The sequence below is a fragment of the Nymphaea colorata genome, chromosome 7, assembly GCF_008831285.2.
Source record: "Nymphaea colorata isolate Beijing-Zhang1983 chromosome 7, ASM883128v2, whole genome shotgun sequence".
NCBI classification, from domain to species: domain Eukaryota; kingdom Viridiplantae; phylum Streptophyta; class Magnoliopsida; order Nymphaeales; family Nymphaeaceae; genus Nymphaea; species Nymphaea colorata.
The window spans coordinates 20804578-20819104 of NC_045144.1; the positions used below are offsets into that span (position 1 = coordinate 20804578).

Genomic DNA, 14527 nt, shown 5'->3' on the forward strand with positions numbered 1-14527 from the left:
TTAGCAGTTGAGAAGAAAGAAAGGACAACATAGAACTTTGCAGAAAGAATTACACATACCCTATTATATTGAGGCTAATCCAAGGTTACACATTCGACAGGCATCATAAGTAACTCGGCCTTGTACAAACTCAAAAACAATGTCGAACATAACATGGATATCTAAACTTTTATCAGGAAATCACATTTTCATACCGCAAACAAATCAGAAATGCAAACCTAAACCTGTAGCCGTTGGGGAAACAGTAAAATCCTCTAAATGTATCTACCCAACCCAAAGAAGCACACAAACTTCTTCAGCTTGGCAAGAGGTTACGGAAACCCATGAGAGTCAAAATATAACCGTATCCAACAGCTTGGTGGTCCACCCCACCAAACGAACTTTTTGGGTCTGAAAATTACCTTCTACATTAACCCTCACTAAGCAATTTGGTGCACCCAAAAAAAAAATTTGCTCGCAGTTGAGTAACTGCAAAAGGAATCGAACAAAGAGACCCGTATTTCAAGTGCATTGACAGGACAATCTTTCATATGCTTAACAAACAAACATGAGGTAAAGGGTAGCAGAGTAACCAGAGAGACAAAAGGTTTGTGACAGTAGACCACTCAACAGATATCAGCTAGGCTAGTCCTCTCTGCATATACAAAACAATGACATGGTTTATTCCTGCTTCATTGCTTGAGGTTTATGAGCATTCCACCTGATGATCATCCAAAGGATCGATGTACCTGATTCACACCATTTGGAAGTGAGACATGGATTGCATTAGAAACCAAATTTTGATATATACTAAAATATGGATGATGGTTCTAAACAACAATGGCCTTCCAATCAGGCTTGTTTGCACATGGGCAAGCCAGGCCAACAGGATAAGATACTTGAATGCAGTCTGACCTGCAAAATTATTAAATCTAACTTCTTTGCAAACCATGATCAAGAACTGAAGCCGTTACACCTTTTCAAATAAGATATATAGAAGAGACAAAGGGAAACGAAACACCTTTGACATGTTGACTTCAATACTATTCCACTATGATCCTTATCCTCCAACTTGCGTTGGATGCCAAAAAAAAACATATGTTTCTAAGCTAAGCTCGATTAGGTTGAGTTTCTCCTCTTTCACCACTTGTTGGATGCATGTTAGACTGGATTTTCACGGCAATATATTTGGACCTATTTTGAGCAAGAAGCTGTAATGGCTTCACAATGAAAATATTCATCATCAACCACTAGGAAAATTCTCCAAGATATTATTATTAATCTGGGGTATGAATAACTTGAGATTCCTACACGATGCAGATGAATAGGACAACCAGCGTCAACCCGCATTCACTGCAAACTGCTCCACACAGAAAACTAATCTTTTGTAATGTCATCAAAACCTAGAGAGTGTTTGATTCCCAGCATTCTGCAAATCAGACATTAATGCAAACATGGAATGCCCTCGGACAGTGAGGAACAGATGGCCACAGTTACCAGAGCATCCATTTATTACAAAGCAAATGCAGGCCCTAGTGTTCATTCTTTCCACTCCTGGAATGCCAGGCAGAGAATGCCCCATTCTAGGAGATCCATGAACAGGAATAAAAAGCCCTCTATATCTCCACTTATTATCTGAATTCCATTATCAGGAATCCTTAGTATTCCCTAAGAAAATCCAATTTCCATATTTTTGAGTCCAGATTACTTGTCTGAGAAACAACCATAGACAAAAAATCACGATCCAAGTTCTAAAATGCAAAAATCAATTGCTATACCGTTTTAAGGCAAACATAGATTGTTCAACAGGGTTTCAGAAAGGGCTATAGTTTGAAGCATGAGCAATCTACATCCTATATAACATAGACATCTTAAGTGTCCTTTGAAAAAATGAGTTAATGATTGTACTTCAAGGCACAGTCCTGGAAGCTTCTCAGTCCTCCCAAAATACAGATAAGTTTTACCTTGAAAAAAGGATGCCATCCAGTGCACATGATAAATTAGCATTTAGGTGTTCACAAAATTAACCAATTACAATGTGATCGAGTTAAGTTTGCTAGCTGCCAAACAAGATCAGACAAAGAACCTAGAAATAAAGGTGAATATTCCTATTTCATCGAAAGTCAAAACCATTAGCTACACATATTTCTTGCATTCAGTCCATTCTACTTTTTAATTTATAAGTTTCTTTTCCAAATTCAGGAATTTTCGACATACTCTGCCCTTTAGAATACACGATAATGTCTTTTTAATGCCTCCAAAGGTTGTATCTAAGTTTGGATAGGATCTAACCTACCTGAACATATTCAGTTAAATTGATTATCTGGATTGAATTGATATTTCAACAGCTTGGTTTTGGAGTCATACAACCAGCTAAGCTTCATCCTCCACTAACACATCTCATATTTGCAAGGTATCATCAAGCGATTAGCAAAAAGATTGACAGCATTATATTCTTTGACCACTGAGTTTTACCAAAATTCAAACCTAAGATCTTATAGTGCTTCCATATCTTTTCCCCACTAATCAACAACTCAGAAATGGAAACCAATTCAATCTTTTCTTTTTTATATAACCAACTGGCATATGGGACCTCACCACTTTATTCCCAAATAGTAACACTTTCCATGCAATTGGCAATTCTACTTGCTATTACTCAAAAAGGCCAACTCTGAGTTAACAAAAAATCACTCAGCACCTTGGAATGCAGTGCACATGCTAGACATAACCAACATGATACAATGCTCATGCATGTAAGGTACTTTTCCAGGAGAAACACAAGCACTTCTTTTTTTCCCTTTTTGATTGTTCACCTATATAGAAAACTGGACCACCTGAAGTAAAGTTGCATAAGAACTTGCTTACACTTAGGCAGCCTGAACCCAACACCGGCAGCAAATATAAACTGACGTTGTTAACTTAAAGGAATCAGCTGTTCTAAAGAAGGCCTACACAGGATATTGGGCTGTTGATTTCACAAGTGACAGATGTACTTAGGAATCGGATCATGGCCATCCTTATTACTACCTTTCGTATTTTCATTTATATGATTTCTTTTACAGTGTTCCTTTTATGCTCTAAAACAATTTTTCAGTTGTTTTCTTTTATATTTTTGCTTGAAACACCAGGACAGAAAGTCTAGTATTTCCTAACCTATTCTATTGATCTATATTCTATACAATTTCAAGTCACAGTTTGGACTCAACTTTTTTTTTTTTTTTGAAAACCATACTTTGGAGAAGTTCTTGTCAAGAACAACATTCATGACAGTGCTTTCAGGAATTATCAGCAGGTTTCTTGGATACTTGGCATGAAATCCCAAACAAAGGTTTTGAAATGGATGACATGCCATAAGCTTGTGCCTTATACATAGACAATATTTCCTACAGTCTTATAAATCTGAAGCAGATTGTAGGTCTGTCTACAAACCCACGCTATTCACATAAAATTAAAGGCCATCTAACTAGATCAATATAACTTTTAAGAATTTCCAATTCCCAGTCTCAAGCTAGAAATTAAATTCAAACTTGAAACAAACCACAAAGAGAAGCTGCATTCATCTCAAGGAGTTTTTTTTTTCACATTTCTATTTTTGCATGCTCCTGTCCCTATTTCTTTTATGAATTATCATAAGCTTCTCTTAACGGCCTGGCTTGAAGAATTAACGTAGAGAGAAACTATTGCTCAGACTTGCTGCAGCATCTAGCTTTTGCTGAGAAGTTTAAATGTTCTTAGTAAAGACAATTCAGATAAGGAGAAAAATTTTGATCGGTTTCATATTAAAATCTGGAAAATAACAGAAATTTTTTAAAACACAATATCAAATTAGAAGCACCAAGAAAGAACACATACCAGCAAAGAAACCAACTGTCGTAAGGTTTGTGATTGCCATGGTTTCATATATCAAGTACTCACTGACGAAATGGCCCAGCGCGTAAATAAAAGAAAGAAACGTGGCAAGGTAGAGAGGCTTGTTCTCTAGATTAAATGCGCAGAGGAAGCAAAGTGTGCAAGTCAAAAGTGTCCACACTCCAAATGTCCTTCCGTGCACTTCGGTAACTGCACAGAGAACCCAGGTTTTACAAAGCAAATCATAAAAATTACCACATCTGTGGAGAACATGCTGCGAATAGGTCTAATTAGCAATCAAATAAAATTAAAAAAAAGAAAGACAAACTTCTTGTAGCTTCAACATATCAAACAACAAACGTAAAAAGTTATGCGAGGATGTAAACCAGGGAGCATAATCGAAAAGGAAAAAACTGCTCTATACCATCCAATATTGAATAAGCAAGAGGCAAGGAATTGAAGAAAGACGACCCCCACAATTATTTCACACACTTATGTCTAAGTGATAACCAGCACAACTGAGCCACTTTTAAGAAAAACTCATATATATAAACAGACGACAAAAAACAGAGAAAAGGGGAAGAAATAGGAGAATGGAAAAATGAGAAAAATTGGCACTCAAGGCTTTTCGATATATATGGAACGAAGGGGCATGGTCGACAGGAGATACTTGAGGCAGTTAGTTCCGCTCAAAAACGACCAAAAAAGTTTCCTTTTCTACATATAATATAGAACTGCTCGGCTCGAGTTGCAGAAGGAGAATGCAAAATGAATTTCCCCCAAATAAGGGCTAAATGGAACCAACTGCATGAATACAACAACAGATCTAGAAGAGCTCAATATTCATTTCTTCCAAGACAGAAGCTAAATGGAAAACCAACATCATAAACAAATCAAAGAACGCACTGGGACCCAGAAACCTAGCAAGGCCAAGCGCAGAGACATGAGAAAACCACCACATGCAAATAATGGGAAGCATCGCTTGCAAGCAGCTACAATGTGAGAGAGACAGAGACTGACGGGAGGATTTGGAGTAGACGGCGAGGCGGAGAGCCCAGATGTCGAAGTAGCCGAACCAGACGGAGGCGAGGCGAAGAGACCCCACCAGCATCAACCACCAACCTAGCGCCTCCATTCCCACACCTCTCTCTCTCTCTCTCTCCCTCTCTCTCTCTGTCGCGTCGCGTCAAATGCCACCACCACCTCTGCCCCCTAGCGTCGTCAGCTGCAGCTTGACACTGCTGCCTCTGGGTATTTCACCGTAGTCGCAAAAGATTTGCAGTAACGACAAAATGGCGACGGTTTACAGAATACCAAACAACAAATTATTTTGGGGAAGTTCTTAAACGCATCAACAAATCCCTTTCCAGGCATCGATGATCGAACAAAAAAAAGCATCAATGCACAGCAAATGACTATATTCGACAAGAATCAAACATCAAATTTTACAAGCATATCTGAAAAGAAATGGTTTTCTGGTCTAAATTTTTCTTCCATTCTGTCAAGTTTGATCCTCATTTTCATGATTACATTTTTCCAATCAATGGACGTTTCAAACCCATATCTGCTCATGGGTTACTCTATATTTTTTCTTACAAGTTCACAGACTCATCGGTCAACCATTACCAAACAATCTATATCCACAATTACAAACCATGAAATTGCTCGTATCTGGGAGAATTTTCTCTTGCTCTCAAAATGATCTTAAAGGTAACGTTTAGTTGGAAGTACAGCCATCACAACAAGGAGAACGGATTTAGTTGACATCTTAATGATCCGCTTCATTTCATCCTTCAAATGATATCACCTAACGCTTCCATTTATCAAGTAGACTTGCTAACCAAGTCATTCATTTGTTTATCAATGTACTTTACGGCTTTACACAATCAGTTAAGGAGATTATGCTTTTTAAGTGGTTTTGGGCCTTAGATATAATTGGAAAGCACTTGAATAAAAGTTAAATCATATGAAAGCACTTGAATAAAAGTAAAACAATATATATAAAGTCAAATATTGTAGAATAACTAAATTTGAAAACGCATTACTAAAAGGACCAAATTGTATCCAAAGCTAACATACACCATGGCATCACCGCATCATAAACCGTTATTTAATGCCAATATAGTCTGTTTATATATATATATATATATATATCAAGAGAGATAGAATGTGAAATATGCTAGCCTATCTGTATCTTACTCTAATCACAGCAGCTCAATGCCTTACATGGGACATGTATGATTAAACACATCGTGTGATGCAATACATCGAGTGGTATGCTTGGTATGTATATATATATATATATATATATATATATATATCAAGAGAGATAGAATGTGAAATATGCTAGCCTATCTGTATCTTACTCTAATCACAGCAGCTCAATGCCTTACATGGGGCATGTATGATTAAACACATCGTGTGATGCAATACATCGAGTGGTATGCTTGGTATGCTACGAGAGGAAGTGGGATTTCTTCATCCATCTAAACGGAGAAATTCAAAGATTATATGTGTATATATATATAAACCATATTACTTGGGTAAGAGACAAAAACTTGACCTATTGAAGTTAATGACTAAAATAATTTTTCATCTAATCTTATGACTATGATCTAAAAAGTAATTTGGTGAGAAACGTATTAAGTTAGTCATTTTTTACTTTAATAATAATCCAAAAAACAAAGGTCTCTTACAACATCAAAATTTTGATAGTACAAATAATTTCCTTTTTCACAAAAACAACTTGAACTAAAATATGATTTATATAAAATTAGTGTTTATAAACACATGATTCATATTTTGTTTAGAACACTCTTTAACACAAATTTAATGGGTTTAGTTTTTATTCCTTACAGAAGTGGTCATGGTATATGTATATAGTTTGTATGTGTGTGTAAGCATCGGCATCATTTGCCATACTAGGGACATAAAGTTTCGAAGAAGGCAGTATTATCGTGGCAAACGCCTCTAAATTGCCACAAAGTTCTACTAATCAGATACTGTATAAAATAGAAACCAAATTCAGACCTTTATATGTAGGATATTTGTTAGAATGAGACATGTTCTTTGGTTCTTTAATGAACAGTTGTTAATTTTCTAGTAGAATCTGACTAACCAGACTCGATTTCAGTCCGAAATTTCGGGACATTGACAACATACTCTCGATTAAAATTTGGAACACCCTACTCTCGATTAAAATTTGGGACACCCTACTCTCTATTAATATTGGGAACATCCTACTCTCGGTTAGGAACTCTGGTTCTTCCATGGCTCCACCAGGTCCTATGGGCACTTGCCGATTCCGGGGGTTGAGAAACCGAGTCTTTCTGTACCTGGGTCGCCTGTGTCGAAAATGAAATCCATGCGTCCATGTTGAGAGTGAAAGAGAGAGGGAGAGATACAGACGTGACCAGAGACGTGGTCTGCTTCAGCTTCACACACACATCCCGGCTTTGTTCTCTGCATTTAACAAGTACTTGTTTCTTGATTCGCTCTCTCGCTCTCTCTCCAAATCACTGGCTAAGACGGAGGAGATGTGATGGGAAGGCGGAGAACAGGATAACGGAGGGAGGGTGAGGAAGCTTGTTCTCAAGGTGGGCATTGCGGAACACTTAGCTTGGATTGGCGGCGGAGGAGGATTTTCTTGTGCATTCCTCTTCTGTTCGCCCCATGGCGGTTGCTGGTGGTTCCGACCTCCTCCGGTCGACGCCCCTCATTTATTCGCTACTCTTCTCGGCCTCCACCAGCCACTTGAGGACGGCGTCCAGGTTTGGTAGACAAGTGGAATTCCCGAGGGGTATGAAGGGGAGGGGCGGGTGCAGAAGCAGAGTGGTCGTCGTCTTCTCCTCCCATTCCAACCACCGGATTCTTAAAAACAATCGGAAATCCCGAAGTGGGTATCAGCTCTACGCCTCCGACGACGATGAGAGTGAAGATGGTAAAGGTTTCTCGGATGCTTCGGGCGTGAGTCCCTCTCTCTCTCGTGTGTTGGGGGTTTTTAGTTTGTTGGTCGATGTCGTCTTCTTTGGTATATGTTCTTGAGCAGCTCTTGTTCTTCCTTCTCTTCTTTTTAACTTTCTGAAATTCATTGGAAGAAATTAGCATTGGAGGATATGGGAGGTTGATTTTATACTGTACATTTTGCTGGTTAACTTATCTCCTTGTGGTTCTTTGGGAAATGAATGGGGGTTTTCCGGCTACCATATGTGTCAGAGTGTTAGTGAATGAAATTGGCATCATTGAATTCGTTATGATAACTTTGTAATTGTAACTTGGAGGAAGTCTTGGGTTCCACAAAATCTTTGGTTTTTGTGGAGGCTTGCAGAATTGCAACAACTCTTCCTTCCTTTTTTTCTCCAACCTTCTTTTATATTGCTTGAGGATGAGATTGTTCAGTGGTCTGGTGAACCCTCGAAGGCATGGTACTGTTGATTCGAAAGGAATGCACAACATTTATTGTCAAGTAAAATCCACCCTTATTCCTCCATGGCTTAAGCCCCATGGATTTTGCAGAATTCATTGCTCTGTAAGGAACTTACTAGGGTTGGCTTTCGTAAAGCAAGAGGGCCGAACTATTTGCTAATTGTGTGAGGTCTTCTGTTTTACTACCCTTTTTCTTACTGTTTTTATTTTCTTTAACCCATATTGTGTGTAGATATTAAGTGGGTAACTAATCTAACAATGTTTTATGATGCACATGATGTGGTTAGGATTTTCTCATTAGCCAAACATGGTCATTGCGTGCCAGTTTTGTTGTTAGCAAATTTATCATGCATTTTATTGAGATGAGATTTTCTTTTCTACATGGTCACACCAAGCATCAAGACAAGTTTCTGCCTCTGTTATGTGTATTTTACCTTTACCGTAACATGCGTTAACTCCACTGCATTTCAGGGCATTGCAACATTCACCATATTGTATTTTCCATTGTATTTTGTGACGTTTTTATTGGCTTTTACACCCTCTGTGTGTTTTGGTAAATGAAACTTCTGAGTTTTTTGAAGAAAGTATCATTTTGCTGAAGGCCAATTTAGGCAACACTGGCACGAAAGAGGATGGCTCTCATTCCCTTTTATCACTTGATCTTGTGAAGGGAGAGTATGCCCTGCTTCCTGTGAAACACCTATCTGCTGTTGTTATCCTAGGAAAGGATCCAGTGTTCACTGATGAAAATGCAAACACCTTTTTGGCAGCTAATTGGTATACATGCCCTGTGTCTCAAGTTTTTGAAACTGTCAGTGTTAACCTGGGATGGCTTAGTCGTATTCTGCATATGGATCCATCTCTTTTGTGTGTATTGATTGATTGACTTGTATAAACTTTCTTTCAGGATGAACCTCTTCAAAGTAGCGAAAATGATGTTAATTCTAGTGCTAGTTCTACATCAATGGGTCTTGATTCCAGGAAGGACCTTCGTCAAGGTATAAATTTTTAGTGTATGTTGGGAAGCTTGTGAGAAATTTAGATGTTGCTTAGTTTCTTCTGCAATATGAACAGGCATTTGGAGGCCTTCACTTCCAGATCGGAATAGCAAATGCGGGACATTAATAAATACCAATACCAGTTCAACTTACATTAGAGAGGTTAAACAGGACAGAAACATCCCGGATAAGATAAATACCAGAGATGCTTCTATAATGGCGAGATATCAAAGGGCAGGGTCTGCATGCAAAAACAGTATCAGAAAGGTATTTCCTTGTAAGAATCTCAAATACATGTTTTGGATTCATAAATCTATCTGACTTTGTGTTTCTGTTGCTTCCAGGATCAGCTTGGTACCATGACAGAAAGCAAACTCCTTCAAATGTTGGAGGAATTGGATTTTGATGAAAAATGGTTTCCCTTGATTCAGTACTTGAGCACATTTGGTTTAAAAGAGTCCCACTTCGTCCAAATATATGAAAGGCACATGCCCAGTCTCCAGATAAATGTTGCTTCTGCACGTGAAAGACTAGAATACTTGTTGAGTGTTGGTGTCAAGCAGAGGGATGTTGCTAAGATAATTCTGAGGCAGCCTCAGGTTTTGGAGTACACCATTGACAATATTCTGAAGCCGCATGTTGTATTTTTGACAGACATTGGTGTGCCTGATTCTAAAGTTGGGCAGGTAATTGCTGCTGCTCCATCTCTACTTTCTTATAGCATAGAGCATTCATTAAAGCCAACAGTCAAGTATCTGGTTGAGGAGGTTGGTCTTAGCCAGGAAGATTTGGGCAAAGTTGTTCAGTTGAGCCCACAGATTCTGGTTCAAAAAATAGACAACTCCTGGCGATCCCGATTCTCTTTTCTCTCCAGGGAACTGGGGGCATCAAAACAATGCATAGCGAAAATGGTAAAAAAGCATCCACAGCTTCTTCACTACAGCATTGAAGATGGAATTTTGCCAAGAATCAACTTCTTGAGGAGCATCGGAATGCGAAATCCGGAAATCCTGAAAATGTTGACCAGTATTACTCAGGTAACCTTCTTTGACTTTCTTAAGTTCATTGTGACTTTCTGGTTTAACATGGTATCTTTTAACAACGTATGTTTCTTTCTAGGTTCTCTCCCTTTCACTGGAAAACAATTTAAGACCAAAATACTTGTACTTAGTTAATGAACTCCAGAATGAGGTCCGTTCCTTGTCAAAATATCCCACGTACTTCAGTCTATCACTTGAGCAAAGAATTCGGCCTCGTCACAAGTTCTTGGTTTCATTGAAGAAGGCGCCAAAAGGGCCATTTCCTTTGAGTTCATTCGTTCTTACTGACGAAAGTTTTTGTCAGAGAATGGCTGGAACAAGTTTAGACAAGTATCTAGAGTTCAGACAGTCCTTACTACTCACAGATTTTGCAAAGAAGTACCAGCAGACTCGTAGAAATCAATGACAAGCTGTGATCATAGTGCTTATTGAAGCTGCAGGCATTTGTGGATTCTATAAGATGAGTCGCCAAGTGGCGGGATATGCCCTGAAGGTTGATATGAGGATCCTGCTTGTTATCTGGATCAGTACTTCTTGCCTAACAGTAAGTGCTTGGTTTCTTCCATCATGTATCTAATCTGTGAATTGTTTTGAGTTCATTAGTTGGGAGGCTGCTAACCATTTTCTTGTGGTTATATTTTATCAGCATCACAAATATTGCGATATATTCGAAAATATTATGATATAACAAAAAAATGAGAAAAGCAGAAAAAAATCCTGTATCTTTGAAAAAAACATGAAAAAAAATTGCCACTATTTTTCTGCATTTTTTCCACAATGTGCTCCTTTTTTTTTAATATCATCATGGATCCAAATTTAACTTTAAACTAAATTACTTACCATCATTTTATCATCATTGAAACCTTATTTTTATCACTTTATCTGGGTTTTTGTGTCTTCTTATTAGTTTCTCATTTATTTTCTTTTGCCTAATTTTTAGAAACTTTTTTTATTTTTTGTCAAAATTTTTCCAAGTTTTTTACAAGAATGATTATGGCTTGAAAAAGAAAAACCCGGATAAGGAGCTTACCGAGAGAAACACCAGAATTATATTTGTGACAATGATTTTATTATAATCGGTCTTTGATTAGGAGCCTTATCATTTTTTGACCGATGTTTCAAGTTTTCTATCTTGTTTGTTCGTTCATGTCTCTATCAGAGGTTCTGATTCTTTCAGTGGCCTTTCAAGGGTCATAATATGTCGGTGGATCTATTGCAAATTGGTCCACTGAATATATAAACTAAAAGGCAATTCACAAATTGAAGGATTGTTTTAAGCTTCTATCTCATTATCGTCATGCATGTAGATGTACTCCAAAGATTCTCGCTTCGTAAGCTGCATATCTTCATCTTCTGGCTATCTGATTTGTTGCATATCTTCATCTTCTGGCTATCTGATTTGTTGCTTGTTTCATGGCAGTGGCGTTTCTACTTCCTATCTAACAAAGGCACGTTTTGGCATCTGTCAAGTTGATTGAAGCATTGAGATTTACGGCAAGTTTCCTTGATGCAGTTGACGGACAACCCCCTACCCCCCTTCGCTACATATATGCGAAATTTTGTAGTTCAGTGATGCCGGTAGAAGTGGTTTCTAGGTGAAAGACTAGATAGATTATGAACCCTTGAGAGCCCTTTTTGTTAGTTTTGACTCTCTTGTATAATGGTTTTGTATTTAGTTTGTGTTGATGTACTTGCTGAAATCTGATTCACAATGTAAAAATTGCTTCTCTTCTGAAGCTGTTCTTATATCTGTCAACCACTTTCAGGACATATTTCACAGTGATGAAATGTATATGTTAACGTAATGTGTCTTGTTCGAACTTAGAACCAATAAAGTTGTCTTTGATTTGTATTCTGCACCTTGATCTAAAGAGTACTTAGAAGTTATAACCGATAAAGTTGCCTTTGATTTGTATTCTGCACCTTGATTTAACGAGTGCAATTGCTCTTCTTTAGTGAACCCTTTAACTAAAGTTCGCTTGGAATTTGTCAATGTGTAGTAAAAGAGAAGAAAAAGCAAAGATATAATGAGCCTTCAAGGTTGTGAACTCATTTAGCTTGTTAGATTCTGCAAAGCTAATCAGCTGGTTTAGTTTATGTTGTCTTATGAACCCTGTTTGGCTCAGGACGGCAGACACAGATTATTTTAAATTGATTTAATGAGAGAAAGTAGATCCTGGGATGAACAGACACGTCAAGCAACTCCTTATAACCCATGTTGAATTTGATGCCAGGAATCCGGAAGTAGTTGCATTTGGAATTAGCAAGACACTGAAGAGGATCGTGAACTAAAAGATGACGGTAAAATTTTTTCCCAGAGACATTTGTCAAGCCCATCAAACAACATAAGAGAAATTTTGGAATTTTCATTTGAGAATATCAAACCAATGTTATCCGTACGTACTGTATAGGTCTAAAAACCTGTACGATACGCGCGTAAGCGTATCGCCCACCGTATCGTATAATATGGGATAAAACACAAAATTCTTTAATTTTTTAAGTTTAAACACTCCTCCCTCTCTTTCTTCTTGTATTTAAAGACTCCAAGAGACGTGGGAGGGAGAGATTTTGCTTAGTTTTATAAAAAATAACCGAGGATTCATCAATTTGAGGAGATATTATCGTTGAATCATGAAAGATGATAACTTTATGTTTTGAACTTATCAAATTGTGATGTAATCTAATTCCTAAAACTCCAAGTCCTAAGACTCTAAGTCATAACATTCTATAAAATTTTCAAGTTTAAAATTGTGATTGATGCTTATTATATTATTTTGAATCTTTGATACACATGAATGTTCCTTATGTATGATGATCTTTTTGATATTTGAAAACATTTTTCTTGATTTCTGATTTTTTTTTTATCTTTTCAGATTTTTAATGATTTTCTCTATTTTATTTTTTAATATTTTTTCAGTTAAAAAATTAATTTTACGATAACATACTACATATTGTATCAAACACATCTACTTTTCTGTTTCCAACCCCCGTTTAACGGGAATGAGAATGTGAACGAGGTAGTCATCTACCATGAGACCCACACCAACGTCTGCACCCGAGTCGCTTACATCAGTGAAGTTTTATTAGGTAAAACGTTATTATTTAAGCTGCAGGTGAGTCTCAAAGTCCCCCGAACTGAGTGCGGTTTCTTTAAGTGAGAAACTTAAGATTGAAAAGAAAAGAGTTAAGTGGGTGACTCTTATAGCGGCCACAGAGTCTAATTTTCAAATACATTTCACAATCACAACTATGTAAGGAGGATTTTAAAGTTACAAAAGTTAAAGGGCGAGCAACAAAGTCTAGTTGGTGCAGTTTCTCTAAGTGAGAAACTTAACAAAATTAAAAAGAAAAAAAAGGGTGACAAAGTAAAATTTTCAAATTGGTTGCATAAATATGCTTTTTGGATATCTTTTTAGAAATTATGAAGCAAACTTCTTACTTCGTATGTTTTATGCCAACTTTGAGCCAAGTGTATGGTGGCTTGGTCGACTAATGCACGTGGGAGGGGAAGTTTTTGCCATTTGGGAGAATGAAACAAACATTGGAGCAAATGAGAATGAAAATGAGGAGGAAGATGAAGATGATGATTATCGTATTGATTAATCATGATGTTACTTAATCATAAACATAATTTCAATTGTCATTTGAGAGTGAACAAATGTGGGTTATATGTTTTATGTGATGCAGCAAATTTTAAACTTTGTTTTGTTACTATGTGGTTAACATACTATGGCTTATGAATAATGAACCATGCATGTTCATTATGTGTGTGATGATTTTTTTTTTATATTGAACTCATTTTTCTTGATTTTTCCTTGTTTCTGAAATTTTCTTTATTTTATGAATTGAAAAATAATTTTTACAACATGTTTATGATACGTTACTGTACACGCATAGGTCAGGATGGCAATATGCGTTACGGTACGCCTTTTACAACATTGGTGGTTTCATGTGTTAATGATTGATTGAGGTTGAAAATCAGTTCATGTTTCTGGAAACTTTTGAAACTGATCTTGTTATATTTTCTTTATGATTTACCAAACAAAGACACATTATTCAGCAAAGAAATATAAATATAGGCTATATGCTACTGAAAATTTGATAAATGTAAGATGGTTTACAGCTGAAGGAGAGATGATTCCACATAATTCACCAGCATGTTTATGCATGAGCGATTGCCATTGTTTCTTAGGTGTGCGTTATACTTGCACATGTATGAGCATCTCTTTCTAATGT

The 14527-nt window shown here is 37.1% G+C and overlaps 2 protein-coding genes across 2 annotated transcripts; one reads left to right on the plus strand and one right to left on the minus strand.

The window, feature by feature from the left end:
- Window positions 1-480: 480 nt before the first annotated feature.
- Window positions 481-5323, minus strand: LOC116257291 (ergosterol biosynthetic protein 28). Its single transcript, XM_031633903.2, has 3 exons — window positions 4849-5323; window positions 3832-4038; window positions 481-728 (listed from the first exon to the last, which is right to left on the minus strand). Exons 1-3 carry the CDS (start codon window positions 4961-4963, stop codon window positions 661-663), a joined length of 390 nt encoding a protein of 129 aa, XP_031489763.1. The 5' UTR covers window positions 4964-5323; the 3' UTR covers window positions 481-660.
- Window positions 5324-7093: 1770 nt separating this feature from the next.
- Window positions 7094-12150, plus strand: LOC116258057 (transcription termination factor MTERF9, chloroplastic). The gene is made up of 6 exons (XM_031635133.2): window positions 7094-7794; window positions 9161-9251; window positions 9328-9518; window positions 9596-10288; window positions 10371-10835; window positions 11712-12150. Exons 1-5 carry the CDS (start codon window positions 7501-7503, stop codon window positions 10695-10697), a joined length of 1596 nt encoding a protein of 531 aa, XP_031490993.1. The 5' UTR covers window positions 7094-7500; the 3' UTR covers window positions 10698-10835; window positions 11712-12150.
- The last annotated feature ends 2377 nt before the right edge of the window (window positions 12151-14527 follow it).

Bases quoted from the DNA above. Each gene is read 5' to 3' on its own strand.
- LOC116257291 (XM_031633903.2), bottom strand. From the start codon at position 4,963: ATGGAGGCGCTAGGTTGGTGGTTGATGCTGGTGGGGTCTCTTCGCCTC. The intron at 4,039-4,848 runs GTCAGTCTCTGT...TTCTCTGTGCAG, and splicing joins CGTCTACTCCAAATCCTCCC to TTACCGAAGTGCACGGAAGG. The intron at 729-3,831 runs GTATGTGTTCTT...GGTGTGAATCAG, and splicing joins GACAGTTGGTTTCTTTGCTG to GTACATCGATCCTTTGGATG.
- LOC116258057 (XM_031635133.2), top strand. From the start codon at position 7,501: ATGGCGGTTGCTGGTGGTTCCGACCTCCTCCGGTCGACGCCCCTCATT. The intron at 9,252-9,327 runs GTATAAATTTTT...CAATATGAACAG, and splicing joins CAGGAAGGACCTTCGTCAAG to GCATTTGGAGGCCTTCACTT. The intron at 9,519-9,595 runs GTATTTCCTTGT...TGTTGCTTCCAG, and splicing joins GCAAAAACAGTATCAGAAAG to GATCAGCTTGGTACCATGAC.